Raw genomic sequence first — 27,436 nt, forward strand, 5'->3', positions numbered from 1 at the left:
GCCCGGAGAGAGCGACTACTTTCACAACCCGTATTTATCGCATTTATGACTGTATCCCCGCCTGGATAAATCACATAAGCTGCACTGCATGCGTAGACCAGCTTTTGTGCATCTCTGCCTGGCAGGTATAATATTCTATTGTTTTGACTTAATCTCTGAAACTCTATCCGCAGCCCTAAGCAACGGATAGAGGGAGACTGAAAGGGGGAAAAAAAAGCACACCCATTGGATTAATTCTCCTTCTTGAGCATTTATGCAGTAATGTTTCAAACCGAGTAGGTCCTCATCAGGCATACAGGAGAGGTACATTCATCATCACTGTACCCGTACTGTACGGAGGATTTTCTGCTCTACAGTATGTGAATGTTCCTCGTATCCTGCTTTGTGCTCCAGCGTGCGGCTGTTCCGAGCACCAGGCCAGTCCCTGGGCATCAGCATAATGGGAGGCAGAGGCATGGGCCGGAGACTGAGCAGTGGAGAGATGATGAGGGGAGTCTTCATCAAGCACATCAGCCCCGACAGCCCGGCAGCACATAATGGCACCCTCCGGACCGGAGACAGGATACTAGAGGTATGTGTGTGTGTGTACTTGTGCCTGAGTGTGTGCGTGTGTGTGTGTGTGTTGCACAGACAAGGGAGGAAACACACTTATTAGAGATTGCGGGAAACAAGAGTGTGTGTGTTTGTGTGTCTGTGCTGTATGAGAGTCTCCGAGTGGCACAGAGACCAAAATGTGGTGAAAACAGGATTGTGTGTGTTTGCGGCATGTGTAGTAATCTGGTATTGTTTGTGGTCTCTGTTGTATTGAAAGATGACAATTTTATTCATTCACTCCTACTGATTATCTACTGAAGGTCCAAGGTTCAGAGTTCAGTTTTTCTCATACAAGGCAGGATACAAGTGCTCTCGTGAGGCAACACACACAGAAATACATTTCTTTTTGAAAGTGGAAGCGATCCTTTTAAAGAGATGAATGTATTCCCAACCCTCTCACAAAAGAGTGTGTGAAATCTTTTAAGGAGCATATTATGTGATTGACACACATTGTGATTCCTTTACTTCATCAGGGGTGTATAAATTATCAACTATCATCCGACTTGTAGCGTAGGATTATGTTTGACAGTTAACATCAACAGTGTTTGCCAGGGACACAGTAGTTTGTTTTACTCTTATATCTGACATTAACAACATTACACACTCCTATTTGCTATATCATGACATGTAACAGAGGACAAAAATGTTTTTGTCCATTACCTGCTGTGTGTTGACTTGTCCAAGGTCTGTGGTGTGGACCTCAGCGATGCCAGCCATGAGCAGGCGGTGGAGGCCATCCGCAGGGCCGGAGACTGTGTGGACTTCCTGGTCCAGTCCGGACAACAGAGATCTCAGGTACCGCATCTCAGAAAACAGCCAAAAATAGCATATTACCACTGTGCACTGCAAAGTATATGCAGGTATGCATGCATTTAATTTACAGCATTATCATCTGTTGAGGCTCCAGATTCTTTCCCACTGAATCTCCGTACTGAACTAATGCAAAGGGAAGCAGCAGTGCTGCTGGACAACTCTATCAGAGGTTTCAGCAATGCTGAGCGTGGGAGTTTGTAGCATTACGATAAAATGGCCTCCGGACACGAAGCAAATTGAGCAAAAGTATCTCTGACTGAAAATCTAGTGTCACATAACATAACATATTGGATGCACCATTTAAAGTATCTGCATTTCGCAGTCATATACGCAGATATTCATCTGCCTACTCTGCATCTTGTGTTTCGCCCACAGTCCCCTATACTTCCCAACCATGAGAGACTAACTCCAGCACCGCTGTCCAACTCACACAGCAGCAAGGTAACGCTGCCCCAACAGATACTTGCAGCTTCGCACTTCTGTTTTAATAGATACAAGTGGAGATAATGATAGTATACGATGTGCTCTTGAACGTATATTGTATACGGCACTACAAAGTCAAAGAGCAGCAGCTACTTGTTTGTATTTTTTGAGGTCGTGACCGCTGCTTTAGATTCTTTAGAACAGATGACAGGCTGTGAAATCATTTTTCTCAGTTTCTGTTCCCACACGGTCACTGATGTTTGGCTGCGTATGGCTGCAGCATATAGAGAATGTTACGTATACGCTGCATTTTATATAGAGAGATGAATCATGGACACCCACAGGGTATTCCAAAAAGAAAGCTCTTAAGGGTTTTCTGAGGGGAAGACTGTTGTTTTGATGGTGATGTGTTCGGGACTATATCTGTGTTTCCCCTCATGATCGTAGGAAGCAGAGACTCTCAGTGGTCTGTTCCTTAGTCTCTCCCCTACAAACCCCTTCACTCCCACCCCCTTTAAGGTTGGTACATTTTTGTGTGCATGTGTGCGTGTTATCGTGGTTCTGCGGCATCTTAAAAGCAGCCTTGCATTAGCATTTGCGTTAAGCCAACTTCCAAAAACATAATTAACGTGCATATTTGTAGATAGAACCCTTGTAGTTCAAAGTCCCTTGCAGCTACCTTGTTTGTTTAAACCCTTTGTTTTTCTCTTTGGTGGAGATGCGTAACTCTCTAAATAGACAGTACAGTCTTTTGAAGTTATTTTGCCATGCACTTGTAAGTTGGTTACAAAATAATGCATGATTCTGGTCATCTTTCATGTTATTTTTAGCTGACATTAAAGCTGTGTTCATTAATTCATCCTGTTCGTCAGTTTTTCCCACTGCTACATCAAGCGCACTGAACAAGCCCCAGGGGTAGTCCAACTCATGCCTGAAGGACCCCTGAGGCATCTCCAACTCTGCCTGTTCAATAATGTAAAAACTTCTCCCAAGGTACCTTCCCCGACACCAGATAGGATGGATCGGAGGAGCCCCGCAACGGCCACAACACCAATCACAGCGGCAGCTGAGGACGAGGACGACACCGGCAGGAGTAAGTCAGCATCATAAAGACGTCACAGAGGCCCACAGAGGGATCTTCCAAAGCCCTCAGGAACAGAACAGGAGCTGTTTGGCAATTTTAGTTAAGTGGCCAGCGTCACATTGTGGTCACAGGTGTCACACACATTCGAATAATGTACTCTTCAAAATATCACATTATTGAAAATAGGGTACACCATTATCTGTGCCTGGGTGCACAGTGGGTGTGGCTTAAAGGGAGTAGATGGTGCTTAACACACGTGGGTGGGGTTAGCTGAAAGTTAACTTTGTTTTATCAATATGTTTTTCATTTTATTTTACAGACTGGACATTAATCACATACACACGTACGTTACGTACACATATGACTCATAAAAACAAAACAAAACAACTTCTTTAAGTCAGAGGATGCTTGAAAATCATCTTGTAGATAATCATGAAACACAGCATTGCACTTAATGCAGTATAGAGTTCAAATATGACCTTATTTTGTCTCATAATCCCTCTAGTCCCCTCTATTAAAAAAAACAAAAAAACTTTACAGAACAGTCTCAGAATTGAGTTTCAGATCATGAATGTTTGTACGAGTAGGAGAAGTATTAACAGAACAAGTCTGTGATGAACTTTAAAGAAGAAACTTCAGTAAGCTACCCCATGAGGATTTCCATCACCCAGTTACAGATATTGCCTCATTTTACTTCTTACTCACACTCTTAAAAGGTACATTATCTGTACTTGATACTCGTTTCATTCGAGTACTTCCGTATGTGCAAGTTATTTTCATGCCATTCTCATGTGAAGCCAGTTGGCCAGGCACGCAGAGTTCTTCCTGGGAGAGAAGTTTCTTCTTTGGCACAAAAACAAAACAAAGCACTCTTATTCAAGCTGTATCCATTCTTTGGTTTCCTCAATGCACATACAGTATTAAAAGTGCCCTCTGGAGTTTTCTTGTAAACAAACAAAGTTTCTGTTTACGTTCAGCGATACCCATCAAAATCCACTATTTGAATCCTTGAGGTCTAACAAATGTGTTGGATTTATTTCTGTCCTCACAGAACATTTTCAAAGCCGATTTCTATGAAAAGTTTGAAACCTGCATTTTTTAGATCCACGTTTGCTAGCTAGCAGGCTCTTTCTTCACTGCCTTTGTTGGCGTGCTGTTATGTTGGCATGGTATCACCTCCTGCAGATCAGTGAAATAGTGTGAAACTCTTGAAGAAGAAGAAGAGGAAGAAGAAGAAGAGGAAGTCTGTGTGACCATAGTTATTTACACACATGTAAATCTGAATCATGCAAATTTTTGAGTGCATATGCACAAGACTACGTCTGGGTATAGACATGTGCACATAGATAAATCACCAAGCACTCAGAAACCCACACTCACACACATACTTTATCTATTTTGGTGATACAGTACATGCGCACGCACTCACACAAGCGTGTACTGTATGTTCATTAAACAGACATCCTTCACCTTTCCCTTACAGTGACTGACATCATCCCTTCCAGACAAATTGCAGCAACACACACTCACACAAGCTCCTCCAGGGTGTAATGCTTTCCCTCCACATGAAGTGTCAGTCATTACATGTAGCCTTCCGCACTTTTTTTGACTCAGCCATCATATCCTCCTCCTAACAGCCTCCTGTTTGTTAACTCTGTCTCTCCTAGAGAAAATGCTTCAGCGATATGGCAGCTTGTCCGGGAAGCTCCATATGTTTGAGCTGGAGAAGGACCCCGCAGCTCAGGGCCTAGGAATCAGCCTCGCTGGAAACAAGGATGGTTCCAGGGCCCGCATGAGTGTCTACGTGGCAGATATAGACCCTGAAGGACCTGCTGCTTTAGACGGGAGGATATGTGTTGGAGACGAGATACTGGAGGTAAGGGGGTCAGTGAATGGGGACAGTGAGGGAAAATCACAACAGATGGGAGGGTTTTTAGGGGCCAAGAAGGGTCAGAGTCCGAGAGAGAGACAAAATTGAGGGCAGCAAAAGGAGAGCAGTGAGTTGTGGGTAGGATGCATGGACGAGTAGCTGCACAGTACATTTATCACACAAATTACCATTGAAGGATGGCTGGGTCTGGGCTGGATTCTTGCAATGAGCAACCGTGTAATAAAGATGATGAGCAAAATGGTGGCAGAGGAGTGGCTGAGAGGGGGAGGGGAGGTAGGAGATGACAGAAGATGGCAGATTAATGTGGAGATGGATGGGATGAGATAGTACATGACGTGATTTTTCTTCTAGATCAACGGTCAGATCTTGTACGGTCGAAGCCACCAAAATGCCTCCACCATCATCAATAACGCTCCGTCCAAAGTCAAGATCATTCTCATCAGGTAGGACATGCCGAGTGCGTTCCTGGTGGCATTTAAATCTTTCCCAAACTATAGGTGTTCATAACCAGCTTCAGGATAATACCAGATTTGGTTTTGTTTTATTAGGAATAAAGCGGCTCTGGGTCAAATGGCACAGGGATCCAGAACAGAGTGTGAGGACACGGTCGACTCCCAGACAGACTCTGCAGAGCCTGGAGGATTATCCAGAGACACCCAGCACATCATCCTGCCTCAGGTGCAGCAGCTTCAGTAAATCTTGGCATTAACCAATGTCAGACTTCCAGCAGCACATATCTAACATCTAAAGCAACCGGTTGAGTGGTAGCAGACCACATATTGGAGTAAAAACGGTGGTGACACCAGAGAAGATGACAGCAGATACAGACTGATGTAGAACCCTGCTATTAGCTTCACTAAGTCTTGGTTCAAAGATGGAGTTCAGATTTTGACTCAACGACGAACTGATTACAATTTGCTGGCCAAAGGTCAAGATCACTGTGACCTCACAAAACATGTCTATGGCATGTCTATAACTCAAGAATGAAAATTCTTGATGTAAAAGACACAAAAGGGGAAATTGTGACTATATTGCACATTTGGTCGGGTACTGAATTAGTGACACTAACCTTGAAGCGGTGGTAAAGATTTTCTTCACTGCTGGGTTGAAGATGTGTGTGAAGCATCCACCTCAACGTTCTAACTCGAATGTCGTCTACTGTCATGGCTCCAACTTACCAAGTAATTGACATACAGCAGAACAAGAATAACAAAGTTTAACAAAGTCAAGTCGGACCAATTTTTTTAATATCTTTGTAGCAAAATAAGCAAAATAATTTGCCTCAAGGGGCTTCACATCTCTATCCTTAGAGCCTCCACTCGGGTGAGGAACAAGTCCCAAGTACAGTCAACTCTGTCCTCAAGAGGGCTTCAGTTTCATGAGTCTGGTCTGTTTTTTTAATTGATTTAGACCACAGGGTACTTGTCAACCAGGACAGGGGGCCTCCTGTTCCTCCGGTAGTTCACCACAAGCTCATTTGTTTTGCCGATATTGAGCCTCTGGTGATTATGTGGGGTATCGTGACAAAGCTCTCCGTCAGTCCTCTGTACCCCTCTGTAAGAATAGTCTCTAAATGAAGACAGCACGTTTCTCACTGGAAATTAATCACTGGGATCATCATACAGGCATACTGTTACTTCCATTTCCCCCCCAAAAAATACACTTAGAAAAAAAATACTATAAACATTATCAATATTAAATACATTTTATTAAGTTCCTTTAAAATCAAAAACATTGACGTAAACTGCAATTTGATTGGTTGGTAGAGGCATACAGCTGCGAGATAATTCTAGTTTTCCAATCTCCCTGCAGGATCACGTAGGTCTCGGCCTCTGCCTGGCGGAGGAGGAGTCCAAGGAAGGAGTGGTGGTCAGGTCCCTGATCCAGCACGGCACTGCCAGTAAGGTGTGACATCATCAGTAGCATCATCATCTTTGTCAATGACACAAAAATGTTTTCTTTATAGGAATTTGAATCCTTTATGTAGCTCGTGCCCTATTACTGCATCTCAACCAGTTTGCTGCCATTTGTTCTCTGTCCTATGTAATGTGCATAAATCACAATTTCTTCATTTATTATGAAGAAGAAGTCGGGCTATAACGTTATTAAAAGTACTAAAGTATTGAAATGTACTTGAAGGAAGTGGATTGGCTCTTGTCAGATTGTAATATAATATTATTGGATTATTTTTTTTATTACTGACGCATTAAGGTCTGAGCAGCTTTCAATGTTATAACCAGGTAAAGTGGAGCCAATTTAAACCACTGTATTGATTGTTGGTTAGTTAAATCCATAAAAATGCATAATTTTTTAATAAGCTGGTCATATGTTTCATATGAATCATCTCTAAACTATATCTGTCACAGTAACGAGTAAAAAAGAGTCAAGTAGAATAAAATAGAAATACTCAAGTAAACAATTCACCACTGCATTTTATCCCAACCTCTCTCTACTTATCTCACAAGAGATTAGAAAATACATTTCCAAAATAACCTTTGCCTCATTTTTTTACCTCAAACATTATTATTTCTATTGATTTTTTATTATTCCGTATTCTCAGGATATTGATTTTGTTTTGTATTTTTCTTACGAGAAGAATCATCTGAGTGACTTTAGCCTTCATCACAGCGGACGTCCTCCTAATTGTTGCTTTGGATTTATTTCAGCACGCAGGCTGCACGTAATTTCAGCTGTTTTTAGCATCTATCAAACCTTAACGGCTTGACTGTAATTTGGAGAATCAATAATCCATCAGAATAAAAAGGCTGTACTATATATGCAGCCGTAAACTGCGATGCAGCGGCTTTGGTCTCTTGGTATTTCTGGCAAAATTCAAACCAGATTAACTGTGAGATGACGGTCTCCATGTTTTAAACTGATGTCGTCATGCACTAATAAGCTTTCATGTAGGGCCGCAGGCTGCAGTTATTCAGATATTTGTCCAGAGGGTGTGTTTGATTTTTAATCTCATTTCCTCTCCATCCTTCTGTTACATACGTTGTCATGCATTTTGCTCATGTGCCATCTTTTATTCATGTTTGTGTGTGTGTGCAGGATGGCAGAATAAAGGTTGGAGACAGAATCATGACAGTGGGTGATGAACCTGTGGCAGGACTGTCTGTTGACAAGGTAGAAACACACACACGCACGCACACACACACACACACACACACACACACAGAATGCAATTCAAGGTCAAGCGTCAAGCTGATTCAATAATTTATGACTCACCTGTCTTCTCTTTATTCAGGTGTCCAGTTTGATTCTCAAACACCGGGTCACTGTCAAGCTCTCTATCAGCCGCTCCAAGAGTCTCTCCTCCTCTTCTTCTTTACCTCTGCAAACATCTCTTTCCCATCCCTCCTCTCTCTCTCCTGCTTCCTCCTTAACACTCCCTGCTGCCTCCTCCTCCTCTTCATCCATCGATACTGTGCAGACCTGTCCCAAGGGGCGATCTGATTTGCTAGGATCAGCCCCAACACCTTCTGACCCCCTGAGCTGCCCAGTTGTGGCTGGCAGGGAGTCGACCATAGAGATCTGTAAAGAGAATTTAGGCCTGGGCCTCAGCATCGTGGGAGGATACGACACTCTGCTGGTGAGGGCAGCCAATTGATGTTTGACATCAGCGTTTCATTTTGCTGTTAATCGTTTTTGAGTCATTCTTAATAATCGAGATGTGCAGCATCAAATTAGGCAGCAGGAGTTTGTGTAATGCTTCTGCACAGACATTGACAGTGAGAGTGGTGATGCAGTATTGTGGAAACAACTTCTTATGTTTCAGTGGATATTGTCTGAAATACTAAGTAGTAGAATATTGATTCAATTCAAGTGGATTTGACTCTGTAATAGTAAGAGTGATTTCTTATATTTCCACCAGGGGGCAGTAATAATCCATGAAGTAAATGATGGAGGAGCAGCACAGAGGGATGGAAGGCTGCAGGCGGGAGACCAGATATTAGAGGTATTATTATATATCAATATGACTTAGGCTGTTGTAATAACATGCCATTCCACTGTAGTTATATCATAAATCACATTGCAACTCCGATGCCATTGCTCTATTACGCTTTCATGTTGTTTCCCACCCCAGCAACAGAGACCTATTTTTGCATGAACATGAATGTTGGGTTTGGCCATTGCTTGTATCTGTATGTGATTACTGTCCGGTGAATGTAAAGTGTCTCCAATTCTAAAATATTGCAAATGTCATTTAATTGCCCAGTTTTGACCAGCAGGGAAATCAAATATTAATGGGGATAAGTTTTTTTTTTTTCAAGAGTGACCACGCCAAAACGTCAGTGTAATTTTGGCTACAATAAACACTAACAACACAAACACACTACAACACAATGTCCAGTTAATGTGCAAGACAAGGTCAAGGACAAAAATCCAATTATGATACACAAACAGGTGCAATTTTCTCAAGCGATTTCAGAGAAATTTAGGAGCAATCACACTGACCCAGGGTGCAGTTTTCTCGATCCTTTGAAATTGACTTAAAGTGGCTCATTGTAATCAGCCCTGACAATTTCAGGCCATTCTGTACATCATTCAAGAAATGTAATTCTGCTCTGAATCCAGGGACCAACATCTGTAGAGTATCGTGAGAGAACAGCTCATATTGATTTAGTTTTTTTTAAATGTGCATATGTAAACAGACAAGAAGGAACAAGCCCAAAAAGAGATTCATATTTGAACAAAGTGCTGTACATGTGCCACTGTTAGTCAGTCAAGTAATTCAAAACCAACAAATTGACAGGTTCAGAAGTACAAACCCAAGAAAATAAGATGCGGAAACAACACCAAAATCAGCATGCAGCAGCGTGCGCAGTGTACAAATCATACAGAGCAGCAGAAAGCATTGGCAGTTCAAAGCAATGCCATGCTTGTAGATTGATGCCATGGCCCTAATGTATCCATTAATCATGATAAATAACTCCTTGGAAGCTGTTGTTTGTGATACACAAATACATTTGCTCCAGTCTCTCCTAACCCCCTTCATCCAACTATGGCCTGCTTCCATCTTTCTTACTTCCTCCCAGGTAAACGGTATCGACCTGCGGCAGGCCACTCACGATGAGGCCATTGGTGTGCTGCGGCTCACCACCCAGCGCGTTTGCCTGTGTGTCTTCAGGCACCAGGAGGCCTACAGGGAGGAGGACCTGTGGGACGTCTTCAGCCTGGAGATGAGGCCTCGTCCTGGAGAGGGGCTGGGGTTCACCACTGTGGGGAAGAGGTACGTTCATAACGTTGGTTTAAATATGACAGCATATCTTACAGTGCTGTAGGTTTAATAACATGGGACATTGTAGTTCAAATCCTAGATGGGATATACATTTGGAAAGCACTCACTGAAAGTCAAATCACTGGAGGAGGTTGATGATGACGGTAACAAGCAGCCTTTTGTTCTGAATTTAACAGAAGTCAAACCATTGATTGTATAAAATATGGACGGAGTTTCCAGGTTGGAAAATTGAAGTGAATAGCCAAAGTGTCTCAAACCTGCATGTTTTCCCAAAGGCCAGCAGGGGGAGATTCCACTGGTTGCAAAAAGAAGTCCAATTGTATGTATTTTTACCTCAGTGAAGAGTTTCCTAATGGGTTTAGGGTCTCAGTTGCTAGTTTTTAGACTTCTTCAACACAGGATGATGTTCATTTCATAAGTAATGGTCCCATTAATAGTTAAAAGGACAAAATAGCAGGGTATGTTAAGGGCGTGGCTATCTTATAATTGACAAGTCTCTACTACGCCATATCCTAGGGTTCTCTGTCAGGTCCAATCAGTATCCTCCCCATCGTCACTATCTCATCCAAATGTCGTCACTTCTGGCTCCAAAAACCAAGATCGCCATAATGTCGAATTCAAGGCCTTACAATGATTTTCCACAAACCAATGTGCCACGTCAGGGTGGGTTCACACAGAAAGTGTGTGTGTGTGTGTGTGTGTGTGTGTGTGTGTGTGGCCAATTGCAAAGCACTTTGTCCATTAAGGTAGAAAAGCGCTATTTAAGTGCAGTCCATTTACCATTTCAATTCTTGCACCGAAGATGAGAAACAGGTGAGAAATCGGTGGGCCATAAAAGCAAGTGGTTAAGTAAACAGATGGGCCATTTCTTACCTGAAACCCAGAATCCACTTGTATCTGCCTGTCAGAGTGCGAGTGTTGCCAGAATGTTTTTATAGTTTCAGAGAAAAAGAACACTTGCCAACCTTCTGTCAGTTTGTTTAAGGCTAATCAGGAGGCTCACGATGTTATTTTCATGTACCTCTGTTGATGCAGCCTCTGAACCAACCAAAGCTCGCCAAACAGGTTCACTATGGTCTTTTCAGACCTGAACCAAATTTGCAGGCAGAATTTAGACATGCTTCACATATAAAACTTACTTCTGTTCCTCATTTCAGAATATCAAAAAGACTTTGAAGCCCAACTTTCATTTGGTGAGGCAAAAATAGTTCAAAAAAATGCCAGAATCTATCATATTTGCAATTTATTAATTTTTTAGTATCAGATGGTATCATTAACTTTTATAAACTTCAGAGGCACTTTCATTCTCTCAATTTTTTTTGAAAAAAAAGTAATGTGGTTATTCTCGCTCGTCATAAACTGCCCTAGTTCAGAGAGAGAAATTAATCTTAACCAGTTATTTATTATTTACTGTATGTGTTGCCAAGGTTTTTGTCAAGGGTTTATAGTGATGGGATGTCTTTGGCAACAACAATAGTGTAAAGGTAGTGGAGTCTTCTCGAAACTGTGAGGCCATCACCAAGTTAGAGGTCAGGGACTCTGTAGCAACAGCGATCATTATTATGAAAATAATGTGTGATAGACACATAATGAAATCACACACCGTTACGGCATCCAATAATCACCATAGAGGTTACAGAACCAGGGCGTAGGGTCACACCGCAGCAAAGACACGGGACACATTATTTATTATTAGAGTTTCGGTGCAGATTTCCATGCAGCTTTATGTATTTACACAATCAAGTGTGACGCTATGCAAAACAGCAGGCTTACAGGTTCGCATAATTCATCCTATAAGCGCGGAACAGACACCGTTTTTGACCTCTGTTTTTCCTCCGACAGTAATGACACGGGCATCTTTGTGTCAGATATCATCAGAGGTGGCGTAGCAGATTCAGATGGCAGTTTGTTGCTAGGTGACCAGATCCTGTCAATCAACGGGGAGGATGTCCGTGCAGCAACAATGGAACACGCGCAGAAGCTTCTACAGGTCTGACACGTTGACACTTAGACATTCAAAGTCTAAAGCTAAACTAATCAGGAAAGGGTTTTACATTGTTTTATGGATTTATCATCTTATGTGAGATGTGTCGCTTTGCTCGCAGAGTTGCAGTGGCACGGTCCACCTGGAGGTGGCTCGTTTTAAAGCCGGGCTGCAGTACTCACAGCGGAGCCAGGTAAACTGTTCCCCATGGCTGTCTGTGTCCAACCCATGACAGCCCGTCAAAGAAAATATGAAATACAAAAATGTAGAATGTTTTTTCTTTAAATTATCTATTTTTTCTATTGTATTGAGGGACCAGACTTTCTTAGATCAGCTTATTCATTTTAATACAGCCTGTAGTTCAACTATCAAACTTTTGCACTTTTTTAACAATAGCACTTTGTGGACTTAGGAGTACTTTAAGTTTTGTTTTATCCAGAGCGAAGACTCCGACTGTTCCACCCTTACCCCCTCAAGTGATGCATCCCTCGGCCACCAGAGGGAGACAGATAACAAAACAGGGCGCTCCTCCTCCTGTGAGTATAAGAGTGCTTATTAGTAAGGCTTTAATCGTTGACACTTCAACATTTTTTTAGTGAGAGGAATGCTGTTCTTTGGGCTGGTTGTGCAAACATGTATCTCTTTCTCCTCCCACAGCATTTCAAGACAAGAAAAGTATCAGAAAAGTAATAATACAAAAGGTAACACATTACATTTTGAAATGATGAGAAAGAAATTGAGAAAGTTAGTATTTGCTTTTCCTCTTTTTCCTCTAATGATGAAGTCCAAATTAGTATATATATATATATATATAAAAACTCCTTACCTGGCGCGACCCCAGGCTTACATAACATTAGGTATTGGTGTCCTGTGATTCAATGGCATTGTCTTACATACAATATTACTGCGTTATTGGTAAAAGTATATCTTATCTTATAATGTGTGTGTGGTATCACCAAAGGGTCCACGTGACTCCCTGGGCATCACTGTAGCGGGAGGAGTGGGCAGCCCTCATGGGAACGTACCACTTTTTATCGCTACCATGGATGCCGACGGACTGGCTGCCAGAACACAGCAATTACAGGTGGGGAGTGGTGATGAATATATGCCTGTTTGTGTGCTTATAGTGTTCATTATGTGTGTTCATTACATTGTGGGGACAAATCTGTCATTATAATCACATGGTTTGTAACCTCCTGTCTAGGTTAGAAAACAATTAGTCCCCACCATGGTTCACTTTTTATTTAAATGTAATGCTAATGATCTCATTTTAGGGTTAATATTTGAATTATGACTGTGTAAGCTGCACACTCTGATACATATTTATTAGCATATTTGCAAAGAGGTTATGTTTTAACCTGTGCCCGGTTGTTAATTTGTTGATTGGTTAGTTGGTCTGTCTGCAGGATTACACAAAAACTACTCAATGGATTTCCATGAAACTCTGATAGACGATGTGTCTCAGTTCAGAATAAACCTCATTCACTTGTGGTGCAGATCCAAGTAAATGGACAGATCCAGGAATTTTCTCTCAGTCGCTTGTTTTCCCGACAGTTTTGTTTATTTCTCAGGGAGTAGTGCGTGGATCTTCTGAGTGCCGTTCTAGTTAAATGCCCCAAAACACAAAAAGAAATGAAGGCCTTGTAAAATCTGAGAAAGGAAAAGAATGTTAGTTATGTAACAGTGTGAGTTAATGCTGAGGTACTTCTCCAGGGAGTTAATGTTCAGGAAGTCAATAAAAATGTCCTTGCAAATATAAAAGCAAAAGTTGTTGTTTGTGTGTGACAATCAGACAGGAGACCAGATCCTCAGCATCGATGACGTGTCCTTGGAGGGAATGACTCATGTTCAAGCTGGACTCTTGCTGAAGAACGCCACCGGAGCCATCAGTCTGCAGGTGATGTCGCAGTGTGACATGCAGTAGTTAATCTATAATGCCTGTGAGGCACTGAGCTGCCATGACATCAGCAGGTTTTACTTCAGTGTTCTCAGAGAGAGGCAGTTACACACCGTACCCTGCTTCCTCTAGGTCATTAGTACTTTAGTGAAAACTTTATTTATAAATTTTAAGACAACAGTGTTTCTAAAACTGATTTGACGCTGTTTTTTAAGTTGTTCTTGTCATGTGTATAGTGTGTAGTAATGAAAATAAAACATCAAAATGATTTATGTTTTAATTATTGTGTGTGTGTGTGTGTGTGTGTGTGTGTGTGTGTCTAGGTGGTAGCAGGTTCTGCTGGGGTCAGCACTAAGGACCACAATGATGTCCATGCCCAGTCGTCATGCCAGCCCAGCAGCCTGCCCCGCTTTCATAACAACCAGCGGTGAGAATCAGTTTCCTGACAGTCTCCTGCTGTCGTAGGATTACTTTGGTACCCTCCTGATTTATTCACTGAATAAGGACAAAGGCAGACCCCGGCCCCCTTGACATTAATGAGGAGGTGCAGACGCTGTGTGAGAAGAACTGGGACAATCAGTCGATTGAGCTTTATCGGCTTAATTTTAAGGCTGTTTTCAGCTAAAATACAAAAGACCAATTTCTTTCTTGATTTAATTGCAAAAATCACACTTTGGGTTTCTTGGCAGTTTGTCACTAAATAACACATTTGAGACTTGAAAATTTCAGAATCTGGTGACAGAGGTACTTTCATTACCTAAGTACAAGTAATTATTTGTAACCCTAGCTTATTTTTTATTCAAGAGACAGCCGCATAGCAGTCTTAAATCTGCTGCAACTCCCTATGAATAACTGGCAACCCAGCCCCAAGGTTAAGAAACTTTGCATTTCACCTCGGACAAAACTATACAATATTCTGGGATTCATCACATTTACCCACGCAGCACATTAGAAATTCATCTCCTTTTTCTCACCTTTTGTCTGTCCTGGTGAGATGAGATGCCTCTTTTTACGCTTGCTCACAAAACTACACACTAGCATGCCCAGCAACACGTTGTTTTGCCTTCTATTCCCACAGCGCTCGCATGTATAAGACCATCACCCTAGAGAGAGGCTCAACAGGCCTGGGCTTCAGCATCGTAGGAGGGTTCGGCAGCCCTCATGGAGACCTGCCGATTTACATCAAAACCGTCTTCAACAAGGTGAGAGGATGCACCCCAGGGAGAAGTCTTTTCCAGTCGATCCTGAGATTCAGAAATTTAATCTCAGCACAGCAAGGGGTTCAGTAAAACTGGCAGAGTTTTAATATATGAAAAGAGAATGCAAAGGTGGGAAGCCACGAGTAAAAACTGAAAAAGGCTTTAGGTTTTTAACAGCTGGTGATCGAGTAATAATAAAAAAATTTAATATTATGGGTGCCCATTATTGATCAACACATCAGACTGTACTTCAATTTTGCTGATTTACTGTACAAACTAAAGCGCCAAAGTTCATGAAAAGTCCATATGTCTTGCTTTGAAAATGCCAAACCCACCCACAGAGCAGTGTTAACTGGTGATCTTAAGATAGGACCAAACAGAACAAAAATAATTGCAAGCGCAACCATTCCCTGCTTTCTTTCATTTCCTTTATGGTTATTACAGGATTGTTTTTGTTTCTTTTGCATCTCTCAATGTTGTGATAATGATGAAAACAGCTTGTGATCTCTGATCTGCACATGTTGATGAGCTAGTCTTTGTGCTCTGCAGGGGGCAGCCGTAGAAGACGGCAGGCTGAAGCGAGGAGATCAGATAATTGCTGTGAACGGACACTGTCTAGAGGGCGTGACTCACTCTGAAGCTGTGGACCTCCTGAAGAAGACCAAGGGGACTGTAGTCCTGACTGTACTCTCCTGAAACACAGCTCAATGTGTCTCATTATGTCGTTATGTCTTCACAAAGTAGCCTATAAAATAACGTAACTGCTGCCTGTAGAAGTGCTTCGTGCAAATCTGAGAAAGCAAACGTGGACAGTTAAAGTGAGACAGTTTCTCTTATAGTCATAAAGAGTAGAGAGAGTAGAGGTGTAAATTGATCTGCATTTAGTTTGGTAAGCTACCTCTAACTACAAACACATCCTGGGTATGTTTACATGCACACAGTATTCAAGGTATCAAGGTTAATTTATTTGTCATTTTACAAAACTGACTGCAAAATGAAATTTAGTTTAAACTCCTTCGTGCCACATAGGAGAAAAACAATACAAAACCAAAAACATTGACGTTAACGCAAAACTATTTTTAGAGTGAATAGGGGTGTGGAACAATGAACTGGGGAGTCTCAGAGCCTGGGGAAAGACGCTGCTCTGTAGTCTGCTGGTATGGCAACGTATGCTCCTGTAAGCGTTGATCTTTTGAACTGTCTGGGGTCTGTTTGTGTGGAAGCCAATATTCAATTGTCAAGTGTAGCACTCAAGCCCAGAGTGTTCAGTTTTCCAAATTAACACTCACGGGTGAGATTGTATTGAATGCTGAGCTGAAATCAACAAACAGCATTCGGCTGTAGCTGTTCTTATTCTCCAGGTGTGTGAAGACTGAGTGGAGGGCAGTGGATATGGCATCCTCTGTGGATCTGTTGGTTCTGAAAGCATACCCAGTATAAACTCATATTCCTGTGAAAGTGTTATTTGACCTAATGGGATTATTTAATATGAATCTTCATATCCCAATCATGACTATCTATCTATTTAACCAAACAGGATTTTTTTTTAGAATTACAATGGAAGCATAATAGCACCAAAGCTGATAATAATAAGTCAATACTGCAGTGTCCCATCTGATGATGATATATTGCCTCTTAGCTATCCCATTCAGCATATTTATTATATGGTTCAAAAAATGTAAGGCTTCTACCGGGACTCAGATTGAGTTTTCACAGGGGTTCTTTGGATAGGGATACATGTAAACATTTAAAATCACAAGAAAACTCCAAGGCACTATCTTTTTCAAACAATTAAAATGCCTTTATTGTCATGGCATGGTCATGTTGGACCTTAACATAAACTCTGACACATTAAGAATTATTACACGTCACTGCCCGTGCATCCCCAAACTTCTGTACCTGCCGACCGAACATATGAATGCAACAGAAACATCTCTCAAGAAACGATGTCACATGTATTTACTACTGTCTCCAGACTGCTGTTCATTTACTACTGTGATAAACTCCTAAGACACATAACATGCCAAGTGCTTCTGCCAATCTTTTGTATGGCAATAAGGTTCTAGGACATTTTGCTTTGAAAGACTTTTATTCTCCATTCTCATATTCTGCTCGTCAACAGGGTGTCATGATTGCTTGGATGATCAGTGTTTTGCATGACACGATGATGTTGATAATTAGCGATGATAACCACCTTATGTTAAGCAGGTAGGGTAGAAAAAAAGTCATTTTGTTGCATCTGTTAAAAGCAGCTGTTAGGTTAAATATCAGCTATGTGAGATTTATTTATTTATTTATTTATGGTTTTCATAATCTTGATTTTTTTTTTTTAGGACTTCAGTCAAGTGTTGTTATCGTGTTATGTGCAGTCTTTATGTAGAAACCCTCTCAAAACTGTTTTATATGAATGTAGGTACACTGTAATATTTACGTTTTCTTCACAGTTATTTATTTTATTTTATTTTATTTATGTCAGCAGTCATAAGAGCCATAATACACACGCACAACGCACATGTGTGTGTGTGTGTGTGTGTGTGTTTGGCATTATGTAACATTGTATAACTGAATGTACTGAAAGTGATCTTATTAAATGTTCATTTGTTAGAGTTTTGTATACAAAACTTTTTTTTATTGCTCAGGACTTGGTTGTTTTGCTCATTTCCCTGAAACTAGCAGTCACCGTAAATATGGTCATATTTTAATGAGGGATGACAATAACAAGTCTCTCCTGTTATCTGATACTTTGTGATGCTCTCTCTGGAATAATACTAAGTCAGATAAGCCAGTGGATCTCACATTGTTTGACTTTCAAAGCCCACAGATGCAGATAGAAGTATCTGAGATAATCTGAGATTCCTGAACTGTTAAACAAGGACGTCTGTGCCTGCAGTTAGATATTTAAGGGATAGATGCAAGAATTCTTTTTTAGCATCTTTTGCATATTTTAGCATCCATTTCCAAATCAGTGAGCTGAATTTTGCCTTGGAGATGTTTTATTGCCATGGTTATGGTCTTTGTCTCTCTGTCTTTGTCAAACATGAATACATAATCAGGATCGCTCAAGTTTAGTGAAGGTGTCGGGATGAAGAGTGTGTCGCACAGTACATCATGGAATGACAGGGCAGCACTAAATCACAAAGTGGGGATTACAGTGACAACAGGAGAGGAGGATTTAGAGAAGTACAATATCATAGAGAAAGCTGAAGAAATTAGGCCAATGTTAGGACGGACGTGTTCAACCTGAGTCAGAGAAAATGCTGAGGGAGTGTAAACCTGTGCCACTTCTTTTGCTTACGCACCGAACTTTCACATTAATTACTGGAGTTACTGGTGACAACTTGACAAACAATACATTTGCACACAAATGTCTCATTTAGGAAATAGAAGGCATCTAGGGAGATCCTGTCTGGAGCCTGCGCATTAATCAAAGCCATCTGTTCACATTGCAAGCTTTATTGAAACCCCGCCATCGCAGGCTGCTTTATCCTTCTCCAGATGAACGATTGCCTTTCCTAAAGGCTGGCATGGAGAGGGTTTTAAGATGGGGAAATGTTGAAATGCTTTTTTTTGTGCGTTTCCTAGAACATAATGGTGAAAAATTATACTCTCATGTCTGCTGCTTGTTTTAATGCTATTTTTTATGATGTGAACTTCAATGGGTTGCCATACAGCTCTTGTGGGAGTAGCAGGGGCCAGATACATTGACATCTCCCTTTCTTCTCTTTCATTAAGCAAGAAAACTGATCTGCTGGTTTTCACAACCAGGCTCAAATTCCCTTTCCCTCAAACATTTATGAGTATGCCAGCAGGCCACAAGCAATGAGACCTTCTCCATCCCATGGCCCTTCCTATCCTCTTTAAAAACCTACAGTCGGGCCTGTCTACTGTGGATGCAAAACTGTATGCGTTTTTTCTGCAGTTGAGAATAGGATGAGTTTCATGAGAGGACACTTGACATGAAAAGCACTAATGATCCTCTTTCCCGGGAGGGTAGCGGTGGCCAAATGAATGCTCTGTGTGTGACTGTCACATCTATCCATATTAATAAATCCACAGGATTGTGTCTTTTAGCTGTCACTGTAACCTGCTGGTACAGAGAGAACAGCCAACTGATGGTGGATCCAAAAAATCTTCTTCTTCTTCTCCATCTATTCCCATGAGATTCCTTTTAAGATACCAGCTTGCACTGCAAAAATGCCAATCCTAAGCAATTCAGTCCAGTGCTGAGTCTTAAAATTTTGCTTTCCTTAAAGAAAGATAAAAATATCCCGGCAGGAATTAGTGAGGTCACTGTACATACTGCAGTTCTAGAGTAGTTACAGTCAATTAAAGTTGTCAATTTAGATGCCACCAGCTCACACAAACAATGAGCTGGACTGATGGGGATTTCGGCACAGAGAGTCACACAACCCTATGTTATTCTGTTTTATTCAGAGGCATAGCCTGAAGCAAGAAATAATTAGAAACAGTCATGCAGTCATAGCAGAGAAGCACTGCATGACACAAAGCATCATCTTGTTATGAGTTTTAAGCTATGACTCATTAAAACAAAGATCTGTCGATCATATAATACCACTTTTCTTTCTCTCTTCTCTTTTCTTATGACATTTCTTTCTTTAATCCATTATTTCATTCAACGATTTCTTTACATATCAGCCCTGTAGCAGTTTTCTACAATTGTCCTTATATCGTTTTATTTCCTAAAAATTGTCAGAGTTAAGACACTGAGGCAAATAAATAATGGTACTTGCTTTTTTCTAAGCCCACTAAGGTAAGTTACACCTTTGATGAAATGTAAACTGCACCTAAATATCCAGAAAAGTACACTAGAGAGTACATAACCTCTCTGTCCTCAACGGTAGTCACAGCCCTGACTTTAGCCTCACATGTGCAACCTGGGATCATAAGTACATAGTAGATGTTGCATGATTGCTTTACTGTGTAATTACGCAGTGGCAGGGGGCTGCTATTTCCATTCTCGCAATTTTCTAAGAGGCCACGATTCAAAGACTCAAAGTGGCCTTTCCCAGCAGATGAAAAGGTCATTATACGACAAAGGAACTGGTAATTTCTGTTTCGGAGTGGCCTTATCCGCATAATGTAGCTCAAAAATCAAGCTAAAATCACACAGGCCTACATGCAAGAGCAAAATTCCACTAAACAGTGTTGAGGTTATGGTGAACACATGACGTACCACTGAAGTCCTCACTGTCAGCTGTGTGCAAGCTCTCTGACCCTGCTCCTCTTTTGTACCACTGTTAAGTATGTGAAAAGTGTGTCTGAGGTATGTAGCAGCTTCATTGTCGTAGTTAATGGCGCATATTGCCGGATAACCTTTCCATCTAGAATTAAAGTTTAGTGAATGTTCGTTATGGTATTTACATGGAGCTTTAAGGAGTGTGAGATCATACAGCTCGTTGTTGAAGAATTTGTCTAAATCCTGGTCATGATTCGGGGTTCTGGTCCAGCAAAACTTAAAGTTTTATTCAGCCGACCTTTGTTATAACCTACATGCAGCAAGATATACAGTCTTAATTTATAACACATCAGTAAATTAAGCTTCAATGTTACTCAGCCTCTCTGAAAGCAGGACAGCACATATTCTGGCAGAAATATGAATTTCTTGTTTTTGGTCGAGAGATGCAAACTGTTGATATTAAACATAAATCCATAAGCAGTTACATACTGTAAATCACATTTTTTCTGCGCCTTTCTTTATTACATATTAATTAATGTATAATGTATCTGCTGACATTCCTTAACTGATGTGAACTAATCACAGTCATAGTGACGTGCTTATGTTTATGGTTAGAGACAGGAATTCATGATGCATCCTGCATTAATCATCATGCATCATGCATGAGTTAAACATGATTTGTTATAGAAGTTACCTCCTGTTGCAGTTATTTGTTACATCCACATGGGGGCGGTGTGTGTGCTGTTATGAACACACAGGCATTTGCATGGACTCGATCTGACTCATCGGTGAGAAGCAACATGAAAACTAAACGGTTTGATTTGCCTGTTAGCCTCGGGCTTCAGACAAGCAAATTTGTGCCTGCAGCCAAAAGCCTCTTGTATTGAGACCTTCTGTGGTGTGTTCATACCATGCAGTGTATTCTTCACAGTTAGTGACCTAAAGACCAGGAACACAGACGTCACACTTTGTCAGCATGAACATATTCGAACTGATGAAGGGACAATGTAGGGGAGAAACAGTCACCTATATCGTCTACCAGCCATTTCCCCTTTCATTAAAAGCCTGGCTGCTCCAGGCAGTCTGACCTCTTGACTGCAGACTGATCACTTCTGCTGTATGTGTCAGAAAACAACAGGCTCTTACCAGCCTCGCAATTTATAGCGAATGCACTGACACGGAAACACAGACTCTGGGTTCAAAACCAGTTCAACTTTATTAGAAGAAGTTAGGGAATAAAAAAAAAACAGCACAACTGCATTAAAATGTTACGGCCTCTCTGGAAAGGCATGAATTTAGACAACAGACTGTGATTTGTCCAGCCTCCGGTCATCTTCTGAGTAGCGTCGGAAGGTCTCCCCTAACAGTGGCTCCAGGGCCTCGGCTGAGCGGTAGGAGCGGGCGCGCACTGCACAGGCGATGACGCCTCCCACCACTGCCACCACGAGCACCGCCGCAACAATGGCGATGGTGATGATCTCAGACAGGGTGTAGGCACGAGCTGTGGAAGAAGTGGTCATCAGGGGTCGTTGGCTTTTTGTGGATATGTGTGTGTATGTGTGGGTGCTGCTACTCACTTGGCCACTGGACCTCATAAGAGTATCCCAGGTTTTCTGGGGCAGGGAGAAACATCTCAGCATTGGTGACAGGAGGCCAGAAAGGAACCATGTTGAATCTGCGGTTGTGCCCAATGGGAGCGTTCTCCTCCGGGTAAACTAGTTCACCTGCAGGATGAGGGAAAAAGTAGGTTTATCCGTCTCAAACATCCTCCTGAGTGGGTTATGTTTCTGTGTCTAGTTGAGCCGGTGCGCACCTGCTTGGTGCCTGCTGAGCCACTCGTCGAAGATGGCGTCGGTGAACGTGTGCAGCAGGACAAAGATGGGATCGTTGGGCGAAAGGTGAGTCTGTCCGCCCGTCCCGTTGAGGAAGAGGTGAGCCAAGTTGTGGAGGCTGCGGATCACCGGGTCGTACATCCCCTGGGGGGCGCTGTAGCCTACAAAACAGGGAACACAAAAAGTCATTAAATGAAAGCCTTGATTTACCAAAATTAGGAACAACAAATGTTATGGAGCTAACAATCTGTATGTGGGTGGAGGGTTTAGTGTGTGTGTTTATGTTCTTGGCTTGGTGCTCGTATCTGTGCAGTCACACCGCACTTCAGCAGCACTGGAGACTGAGCTCGAAGGGAGATGTTTAATCTTAGGTTCGATTCTGACCCGTGACGCACAACTGCACACCTTCAATCGTGTTCCTGAAGCTCTCGGAGGAAGTGGAGTAGTAAGGTGGAGTGTCGAAGGTGTTGAGCTCCAGACAGTCCAACACATCCTGGGGCTCTGGCAGCCTCTGCACCATGGGCCGAGCCACGTTGCCCGCTGGGTTTCTCCTAATGGGGCTGGTCTCTGTGCCTGAGTGATAAGGACAGAACCCACAGTTAGAGATAATATTGTCTGACTCAAGTGATCTACTCTTATAACTTGAACAACTTGTTGTAAGGCACTTTTTCTTGTAGTCGAGACACAGGCCAGAGAAGTGAGATGATTAGAATTGTTGTTTTATTCAACTCTAATTCTACGGAGGAGTCTAGACTAGTTTGATCAGCCTTAAACATGACAGGATGGCAGTTTTCTTTTTTAATAATTCACTGAAAGTCAACAGCAGTGAGTGAAACAGAAGGTTTTCTTTTTTCCCCTCTTGCACGCATGATCTCTTTCTGTCTTTTTCCCCCCCTCTCCCACATGGACGTAAACACACACGCACACGAGCGCATAAACAGAAGGCTACATAACCGACTTGTCTGTCTGTTTGAAGATTATTCCCTCAGATCAAAGGAACCGGTAGACTGCTCGATTCCTGTCTTCAACGAGCACACGCACAAATGAGGCAACCCCCCCTCTAACCCATTTAAGGAGACGCTAGCTTGTCGACGCACGAAATACCGGGGCCTGTCACGACTCTCCAAGGGGATTAATGAGACAGATCACTCACACGTCCACCAATCACATGTTGTACCTGCTACCGAATTCCCTCAGCTTTTCTCTTATACATGTTGGATTGTTCAAAAGGGACCCACCCCGCCTAATCTGTTTGTAGTAGAGTAAAAGAGGATTGATTCTATTATACCGCAGATGAAGATGAAAAGAAATATTGTATGAATGAAGTCTCGAAAACTTTGTGTTTGTAATCTGGCGCCAGTGTGGAATGAGATCCGATCCCCGCAAATCTGATCACCTAAAGTCCAGCGCATTACAGTGTTACACAGGGTTGCCTTATCCTGGTCTAAACTGCTTGACCCATTGGGAATTAACGCTTGAAAAGCTACTGTGTTCTTATGTTAGCCCCAGAGAAATTAGGCTAGCTGAGTTTGAAAAAAAAAAAAAAGGTTCAGAACCAAGCGTTTACAATACTTTGGGTGCAACTGAGAAGTAGTGTTGCCTAACGAGTTGAGCAGTTTCAAACAAACTGTAGTAATAGCGGGCAATATCGGATGCAGCACAACAGCTGTGAGGTATTATTTATAGCAGCTTATGTTCTACATGCTCTCTTTATGAGCTCTTTGCCCTCTTTCCTGATGCAGCTGAGACTACGCTGTACGTCAACGCTGTTCCCCTGCACAGTGCGGTTGTAGTTTGTGTTGTCTGCATCCGGCCCTTACTGTTGCACACGGTGCCCATCGTGTCGTAGTCTTCCACGCTCTCGCAGATGACCCTCCACTGGGAGAACACGGAGTTGGCGCTGAGCGAGCTCATATCGAAGGAGCTCCTGGCTCCCAGCAGGTCGTCGGTGCAGATGTCACAATCGCTGCCTCCGATGGCAAAGTTCCAGTAAGGCAGGGCGAAGGTGGCGTCGCCCAGCATGTCCTGCATAAAGGAAGAAGGCAGGTGTTCAGGGATGGATCAATATTTATATTTTACTGATTGAAGATCTTTGCACTTTCATTCCCCTCTCATTTTCTCTTTTACTTCTCTGTCTGTTTCCCTCCCTCTCTTCTCCAGGACAGCTCCTCACTCTGCCTCTTTCCTTCCTCGGCTTCTCCTGTCCTCACTTCCTCCTTCATCACTCCATCAGCCCCAAAAGCCTCCCCTGCTTCCCTTTTTCCTTTCCCTTCCCTTCCTCCCTTCCTGCCCTCCGCTCACCTGCATGTCTCTCTCCAGTTGCAGCAGATGAAATCGGTGCCAAGTGACAAAACCCGGGCCCTCATGGGAGAAGTCAACGCCGCCAAAGCTGGCCTGGCCCGGCCCCAGGAAGGTTTTACTGACTGAGTAGTAGTGGCTCCAAACAAAGTAGTTGTAAATGGTGATGTTCTCAAACTGCGGTGTGTTGCCATCGGGCCCGAACACCTCCTGGTACCTGCAGATGAGTGGAGCAGACGTGTTCACCTCCACACAGCTCTGTTTACCTTCTTGCTTGTCAGATTTTCATATTGGTTGATTTGATGTGTGAGAGCTGAACTGCAAATTTTTGTTTCTGTGTGTAGCTGCTGAGAGCGACTTCCAATATAAGGCCTGCAGCTAAGATCCCAGGCTTGGCCATTAACACAGAAGAAATTTAATTTTTTCATTAAGAGGTTAAAAGGGTTCTTCTACCTGCAGCTGCGAATTGCTGAGAAAATTAATCTACTATAATCCTCAGCTGACTTGGTAGGAGGTTATTCATAGATTTATGTACTGTTACTTAAAAGATTACGAATCCCACCACACCTGCCTAAACTGATAATTTGTTCTTCCACCTGCAGCTTCAACAGAAAGCCGCCATGAGAAGTTTGACGATTTCACTGATAATTTTCAAAACACAGCATGGGCTCACCCATAGCTATATTACAGCGCTTTTAACTGCCAGACTCAGCTAGACTGAGTCTGCAGATCCTTGGGCGAAACTGTCTTGATACGAGACCAAAGACTGGCTGAATAAAGATCAGTCTTCCTTTGAAATTACTTCATTAATTCGTGGAATATTCTGACTGTATTTTAATTATAATCGAGCCCATACAGAATGATATATGCTCATGTTTGTACCGTCTTGTGCAGATGACCAAGTCAGGGTGGACGGTCCTCTTAGCCTGGTCCAAAGCATTCACAAATGCCTGCTTCTCAGCCGTGCTCATCTGCATGATATTCCTCCTTACTGGAGCGAGGTTAATGGGGGAAGGAGAAGACAGGGGGCCAGGAAGAGAGGAGGAAAGATTATTAAAAATTAACATATACATGTCTTTTCCCTGACAATAAATGTTTCCGTCACTCCCTTGACTCATGTATTTCCCCACATCTTTGAGGCCCACTGAGATCTTAAATTGTACAGTAGGAGGCTGAATTTTTAGGTTGCTAATGCTGACCTGGGCCAGCATCCACTTTCTTACCCACAGAGATCCTCTGATCACAGTTCGGTCCAGTCATCCCGTGTCGACAGCGCCCACAGTTGTAGCCGGTGAAATTCCCATTACACTGGCAAGTGCGGTTGAAAAATCTCAGTGGCCACCTCTCTCTGTCATCACGTCCAGCATAAGGGTACTGGGGACCGTGGCGCCGGTTGTCTGCAGCGATGGTCACACACTGCCCCCTCCCTGTGCTCAAACCACACTCATCCCCCGCCGCCCCTGAAAGAGACGGGCAGCACTGGCCACTCCGCAGCCCCTCGGGGGTGACACACGCCCGGGGGAACTGGGCCAGCGTTTGGGTGGCACACAGGGTCACCAGCAGGAGACCCAATCTCCACATGCTGCCATCCACAGAGAAGGAAGATGAAAGAAGGGGACGAGTATTTTAGAGTAGAGAAAGAGTAGAAACTTTACGTGTTGAGAGTTGTTTTACATCCATCCATCCATCCATCCATCTTTTTCTAAACCACTTATCATGTTCAGGGTTGCAGGGGGCCGCCATCCTCACACATTCGGCAAGATGAAGACCAAAAAATTCAATACACTGCAGACATACACTTCAATTAAGCTCAAGAACAATTCACTCGGTTTGTGTTCTCTTGTTAAAGCCGGTTGTCTTAACATTATTCTGAAACTTCAGTTCTTACATGCCCCTGCAGGCAGCTTCAGTCGTTATTCATAATTCACAAAGCCATTAGCTTTCAACTCTTACAAGTTCAAAAATGCTTTCAACAATAGACGGCAAGAGATGATTTGCCTCAACCTTTTTTTTTTGAGTTAGATTTGCTTGTCTTTTGAAGCTTGTTGATTAGGGATGAATGAAGGAGTGACTAACAATTTGGCAGGAGCAATTACTTTACAACAAAACAGTGATAACAGCCACCAAACAAAAGCTACCAATTAAAAAAAAAAAAAAACTTGGGGAAAAAAAAGTGTTTTACATATCTTTTGCACCAGATACCGCCTCTTATTGAATGCACTACTTAACCACGCACAACACTGAATCTGTGGCAGAAATAAAACTGTTTTGATTTTTTTTTTTTTATTATTTAACTTTGCCAGTAGCTTAATTGTACATTTGTCTTATGTCTACAGTTCACTATGTGAAAAGGCATCAGTGTGAATCCCCTACCTCTGACTGTGCATGCTGCTCCTCTCTGTCTGCAGAACTGTAGCCCCCCAAGAGTCGGCCCATTCTTATTTCTTGGCTTAAATAGCTGCTGAGCGCATGACCAGGCCTTGTGTAAGCACACACACAGTAGACACACAGTACACATGGCTACACTTGAGGGTTCAAGCCCCTTCTCAAATACTCATTCATACGCCTTGTGATCATAACCCAAATGACGCCAGTGTGTGTGCGTGTGTGGTCACACACACAATAAAAAGACTCAACTGTGAGATGGCTAACTATATGATGGCTCCATATCTGTAGAGGCTGTCCAGTGTCTGGGGAAAAAGTCTTGATAACCTGAGCGCACAAGTGAGTCATTTGCTCCCTGTAGTTACTCAGTTTGTGCGCTTAAATTGAGAAGAAAATTCATCCTGGGGGGCAAGAATGGAAACACAAATATAACATTATCATTTTAATTTGGTTCTGCTCGAATCATAAATGACGATACAAAGGTCAGGAGTTATGTAGAATAAAAATCAAATCAAGTTTAAACTTCACATCAATAATGTAAAATCTTTTTTTTTTCTTCTTGTAGGATAGTATTGTACAACATAATGACATGCA

At 42.4% G+C, this 27,436-nt stretch overlaps 2 protein-coding genes across 2 annotated transcripts in view; one reads left to right on the forward strand and one right to left on the reverse strand.

Moving 5' to 3' along the window:
- LOC311249911 (multiple PDZ domain protein) overlaps nt 1-17,736 on the forward strand; it is a 41,805-nt gene extending 24,069 nt beyond the window's left edge. The window contains exons 23-44 of the mRNA XM_084341309.1: nt 394-571; nt 1,279-1,389; nt 1,783-1,848; nt 2,278-2,349; nt 2,824-2,923; nt 4,582-4,790; nt 5,157-5,248; nt 5,354-5,483; nt 6,618-6,710; nt 7,860-7,934; nt 8,056-8,400; nt 8,683-8,766; nt 9,848-10,041; nt 11,893-12,040; nt 12,156-12,227; nt 12,474-12,570; nt 12,692-12,735; nt 12,996-13,118; nt 13,827-13,931; nt 14,255-14,358; nt 15,010-15,133; nt 15,680-17,736. Coding sequence (XP_084197435.1) covers nt 394-571; nt 1,279-1,389; nt 1,783-1,848; nt 2,278-2,349; nt 2,824-2,923; nt 4,582-4,790; nt 5,157-5,248; nt 5,354-5,483; nt 6,618-6,710; nt 7,860-7,934; nt 8,056-8,400; nt 8,683-8,766; nt 9,848-10,041; nt 11,893-12,040; nt 12,156-12,227; nt 12,474-12,570; nt 12,692-12,735; nt 12,996-13,118; nt 13,827-13,931; nt 14,255-14,358; nt 15,010-15,133; nt 15,680-15,826 — 2,713 coding nt within the window. The 3' untranslated portion in view covers nt 15,827-17,736. The remainder of the gene's footprint in view (nt 1-393; nt 572-1,278; nt 1,390-1,782; nt 1,849-2,277; nt 2,350-2,823; nt 2,924-4,581; nt 4,791-5,156; nt 5,249-5,353; nt 5,484-6,617; nt 6,711-7,859; nt 7,935-8,055; nt 8,401-8,682; nt 8,767-9,847; nt 10,042-11,892; nt 12,041-12,155; nt 12,228-12,473; nt 12,571-12,691; nt 12,736-12,995; nt 13,119-13,826; nt 13,932-14,254; nt 14,359-15,009; nt 15,134-15,679) is intronic.
- A 3,835-nt stretch (nt 17,737-21,571) lies between these two features.
- Nucleotides 21,572-26,864, reverse strand: tyrp1b (tyrosinase-related protein 1b). The gene is made up of 9 exons (XM_084379563.1): nt 26,831-26,864; nt 25,681-26,039; nt 25,340-25,448; nt 24,461-24,674; nt 23,980-24,184; nt 22,565-22,732; nt 22,141-22,320; nt 21,905-22,051; nt 21,572-21,828 (listed from the first exon to the last, which is right to left on the reverse strand). The coding sequence occupies exons 1-9, from the start codon at nt 26,842-26,844 to the stop codon at nt 21,623-21,625; spliced, it is 1,602 nt and encodes a 533-aa protein (XP_084235689.1). The 5' UTR covers nt 26,845-26,864; the 3' UTR covers nt 21,572-21,622.
- Nucleotides 26,865-27,436: the final 572 nt, after the last annotated feature.

Source organism: Pagrus pagrus, assembly GCF_965226575.1.
Source record: "Pagrus pagrus genome assembly, chromosome: 2".
NCBI lineage: Eukaryota > Metazoa > Chordata > Actinopteri > Spariformes > Sparidae > Pagrus > Pagrus pagrus.

Coding starts and splice junctions, on each gene's coding strand:
- tyrp1b (XM_084379563.1), bottom strand. Junction 24,185..24,460: donor AACTGGAGAGAGACATGCAG/GTGAGCGGAGGG, acceptor TCCTTTATGCAG/GACATGCTGGGCGACGCCAC. Junction 22,321..22,564: donor CTTCAGGAACACGATTGAAG/GTGTGCAGTTGT, acceptor CCTGTTTTGTAG/GCTACAGCGCCCCCCAGGGG.